Source organism: Triticum aestivum, chromosome 7B, assembly GCF_018294505.1.
Source record: "Triticum aestivum cultivar Chinese Spring chromosome 7B, IWGSC CS RefSeq v2.1, whole genome shotgun sequence".
Classification (NCBI taxonomy): Eukaryota; Viridiplantae; Streptophyta; class Magnoliopsida; order Poales; family Poaceae; genus Triticum; species Triticum aestivum.
In genome coordinates, this window is record NC_057813.1 from 399,627,217 (window position 1) to 399,631,790 (window position 4,574).

Consider the following 4,574-nt stretch of genomic DNA (forward strand, 5'->3'; position numbering starts at 1 on the left):
TGAGCCATCTCGATGATGTCGGTGCAGATGTCCGGCTCAGGGCCCGGCTCGTCGATCTTGTCGATGAAGACGTGGATTCCACCGAAGGGGACCCACTACCCGTACTCAATTGAGTCGGCCTCGGGGCCCCAGCCTGCATCGTCGATGTAGAGCTTGTCGCGACGACTCTTGATCATCCGGCCCACAACGTTATCCCTTGAGCCCTTCAAAGCTTCCCTTTAAGAACTTGAAACCACCGTGCGCTGGCCCCACGGTGGGCGCCAACTGTCATGGAAAGGTCACGGCAGATGTCCTAGCAAAAGGACTTAGTCGTGGAGCCATCACAACTAGGTAGCTTAAAGGGGCTAAATGGGACAAAGGACACGGGAGTTTATACTGGTTCGGCCCCTTGCGGTGAAGGTAAAGGCCTAATCCAGTTTGAGGTGGTATTGCTTATGTCTCGATTACGAGGGAGCGAATCCGCTTGACCTAGCTTTCGATCTGTTGTTTCTTGTACTGAACCGCCGCCGGGTTGTCCCTTTATATACACAGGTTGACGCCCAGCGGCTCACAGAGTCCCGGCCAGCTCATAGATAATGTGTCTGGCTCGGTGTTTACCTTTACAAGCCTTATAATACAAGTCTTTACAAATATGGTGGTTTACCCCTACGGGCCTTAAGTCGCCTTTGGGCCTTGGGCCCTTAACTAAACCGCCATCTTTAATATCCTCGTGGGCTTCATATGATGAATCGCCATAGGTATAACCCGGCCCCTCCTAGGCGGGTCATACCTAATAGTTATATCCCCAATAGATGGTGTTATATATCTACCGGGGGTGGCGTGCATAGCTCCATTGACCATGATCTATCACGCTTCTTCTAGTGGACAAGCAATGGGGACATAAATACCATAGGTGAAGTGGGCGGATATATGTTTCCGGAAGGACCAGGGCGAACTATGCATTCTGGCATCCAGTCACATGAACATCACCCATATGTTGAGGTGGGTGTGGCATATCATGTGGGGTGAGGGAGGCCTCTAGTTGCAGCATATGAAAGCAAAAGATATGCAGGGCCTCCCGCTTCTAGCCTATGATTGTAACGGAAGATCACAATTCTGGAAGTTGCTCTAATCTTTATGCATGAGATTCGCCTTGGTACTAGATTCTCCATATGGAATGGAGAAAGTACCCTTATCTGGATTGACCTATGGCTTGGTCGGTTATTATGCATGTCGAGTTTCTAGCACTATTTGCGATGTGCTAGGATCCAATGCTCTTAGTTGCCTCGGAGGCTAAGGATGGAAATTGGAAAATCTTGTCCCGACGTACATTTGGCCCCAAGGAAACCATAACATGGATCAAGCTTTGGGACTCCCATCTCCCAACCCTATTGGGGTCCATGGATGCGGTGTCCTGGCACCTGACCCCCTCAAGGATTTTCTCGGTCGGTTCGGCATATTGTGCACTATGTCAGGCCCCGACCCTAGCGTGGACCACCTGCTTGTTGAAAGCACCACTTCCGCCGAAGATCGGGATCTTCGTATGGCAACTCCTCTGTGGCCGTCTTGGGGACTGATGTCGCGAAGAGGCATGGACCTGGCATTGGTGTATGCCCCCTTTGTGTGGTTCCATAGTCCAAGATACACATTCTATTTTCCTGTCCCTGGCGGGTTCCTGTGGAGCTTTGCCTGTGAGGCCATGGGCCTAAGTGGCAGGCTCTAGACTTGGGCGAGTTCCTGGAAGCGCAAGCTAACCTTACCGGTACGAGGGGTGCCTCTTCTTGTTTGTGTTTGCGGTGGTGGCCTCAACCGTGTGGACTACACAAATCAAGATGGTGATTAGGCGGATCTTCCTACTGCGTACTATGGACTTGTGTTTAAATTCATGGTCTTCTTGCAACACTCACACCTACTCTCTAGACAGCGGGACTCGGTTCAGCTTGGCGGCATGATTGTCGACCTTCTATCGGCGGCCTGCCATATAGCTTCGCCACCTAGCCGTTGGTTGTTGGCTCTACGGAGTTTGTACCCCCCCCCCCTCTTACTTATAGTTTTTTTTCTTACACTTGAACCTCTGCATGAATGCGGTGTTTGCTTTATTTCAAAACTTAAGAGTTTGTCTGGCGGTGCTAATAATACTCTACAAGTACGTGTGTTAATGGTCGGCTGCGATCGACCGCTGTATTTCTGCAGGTGCAAGCAGTTATAGTTTAGCAAAGTTACGCGTAATAAAAATACACAAAAGAGTCCTGCTGTTCCCCTCAAATAAAAATAACAAAGTTAGAGCATCTTCAACAGACGCACGGTTGCGCGGCGTGCTAATTTTTTTTACAGCACCAAAATAGTGTTTTAGCCAGCTGGGCTGGTGTTTTGCTTTACCAGAAGCGCAAAAATACGGCGCCCAATCCGGCTGCCCCACCTACAGTAACCCAGATTTTTCAGCGAGCGCATCAAATAAGCATCGTGTGATGCCGTTTTCCCCAGCATGCTGAATCTACTTTGTCGCGCGTGGGATTTTAGCGCGTCTGCTGGAGCGCCAGTTTCGGTCGTGCGCATAATATAGTTGTTTTTTTCCAGCGCGTCTGTTGGAGATGTTCTCATGCACCATCTACCAAATTTATTAAATTCACGCTCCAGCTAGTTACTTCAAAAGACCGAACTATGGGAGAGGGCCGGACATTATACTCCAGCACTCCCTCCCACGTCCATACTTAAGACCTCTTGGCCTTGATACCATATTGAACTGATGCGCTAGCCAAGTTTCGCAAAAGTCCGAACTGATGAAAAGAGTTAGACAACGTATTTTAACAAAGTTAATTAGCCTCACCCGTCACGATCAATGAAGCCGATCGATTAATCGAGCCCTTAGTTTGTCTAGTGCCGAGTACCGTGCCACGTGTGTTGTGTGTCCCTAGTCCCTACACAACCAGCGTCGCATCTTTTCGTCCGAATCAAGCACATTGAGAGGGACGTGCAACTGACCGACCTCCCGAATGTCTCCTCGCTGCAACCTAATTTCGGATAGGATCGACATTCGACAGAGAAACCCAGTAAGGAATGACGTGCAGATCGATGTGGCAAGCATCGTCTTCTTTCCAGGAACTGCATGCATGCGCCGGCCGCTAGCTAATCTCAATGTTTTCCAAGCTGTCATCGTTCTTATATAGCTTCTGCAAGCTTATCGTCGGCCAAAAATGCAGTGCATACTGCACACACGCATGCGTGGTGAGAATGGGAGAGATGCGTCTGAATCACTGCACATGCATTAGTAAAGCTAGCTTGCCGAAATAAGGTGGTGCATACGCCGTGTTCGCCAGAGTAACTAATCTTGATCGATCCATCTGCAGTGCACTTGGTACTGGTAGTTGCGTGCGTCGCCCATGGAGCGTGTGTGTATTTATACCATGCCTCGACATCTAGCTTCAGAGCAGAGGCAGTGCTGCAGTCTCCTTGTGTCGAGAATGTTTCCTCCTGCTGTGGTGGTGGTGGCGCTGGCGCTGGAGCAGGCGCGTGGCAGCTGCAGCAAGGGATGGGCGTGCGCGCGGTGGCGGCGGCGGACGTCGTCCTCGGCCTGGCCACGGCCGCCTTCGCGCTCTACGCCGTCTCCCTCAACCCGGCAGATTCCCTGCCGCAGGTACGATCGATCAAAACCATCTTATTTTTATTTCTTCTCGGCCGGGCGCGATGATCTCGGGCACTGATGGGCTGGCTGGTCCGTGTATGTGTAGACTGATGCCGCGCTGAGGTCGGCGAACTGCGGCGCCACGCCGCAGCAGGAGCTGGGCATGCGCTTCGAAGCGCTGGTCATGCTCCTCACCGCGGCGGCGCAGGCGGCCACGGCCGGGGCGGCCTGGGTGCTCGTGACGGCGTTCGGCCGCGGGATGGCCCGGGTCCTCGCTGTCTTCGCGCACGCTCTCGGTGGCTTCAACGCCTACGCCCTCTACTACGTCGTCCGCGGGGTGGCCGCCGTCACCTTGGGCCTCTGCATGGGCAACGCCGTCCGCGTCACGCTCGTCCTCTACCACGCCATCTTCCTCGTGACCCAGGCCGTGCTGCTCGTCGTCGGCTTCGTCGCCGTCCTCTGCGGAGTGTGAGATTCATCAGCAAGCTGGCTGCTGCGTGCTATCTTGTCGACTGCACCTCTCGGTAGTCGGTAGTCGTTACCTCGCTCACGCATGCATGCATCCTCTTCAGTGCTCGATATCCCTGTCGTGGATTAATAATAAACAACAATTAGTGTGCTGTCAGTGATGAACTCAACATATCTGTACGTACGTACTGTAGTTAACTGGAGTAGTTAAGATCGCGCTGGACAAAATGTGGAGTATAACTGTTCTATCTAGCATTGCGTTGTTATATATGGTGGGTGTTTCTGTGTGCAGTCTTGTGATCTACTTGTACTACTGATTTTTCACCTTGACTTCATTGCACTGGTTCTGTCTGCTCAACGATTAAAAGGTATACGGGCATGACTGGCAGGCACCACGGGATCTTCCCATCTCGCCATGCATCAGCGCCAACGCCTTGTTCATTTGTTCAGTTGCACCATTGTTCAGAGTCATCTTGCCATCTTCGTTTTGTACACCTGCCCAGGA

At 51.9% G+C, this 4,574-nt stretch overlaps 1 protein-coding gene across 1 annotated transcript; it reads left to right on the top strand.

The window, feature by feature from the left end:
* Nucleotides 1–3,415: 3,415 nt before the first annotated feature.
* LOC123155646 (uncharacterized) lies at nucleotides 3,416–4,362 on the top strand. Its single transcript, XM_044573789.1, has 2 exons — nucleotides 3,416–3,613; nucleotides 3,708–4,362. The coding sequence occupies exons 1-2, from the start codon at nucleotides 3,509–3,511 to the stop codon at nucleotides 4,071–4,073; spliced, it is 471 nt and encodes a 156-aa protein (XP_044429724.1). The 5' UTR covers nucleotides 3,416–3,508; the 3' UTR covers nucleotides 4,074–4,362.
* The last annotated feature ends 212 nt before the right edge of the window (nucleotides 4,363–4,574 follow it).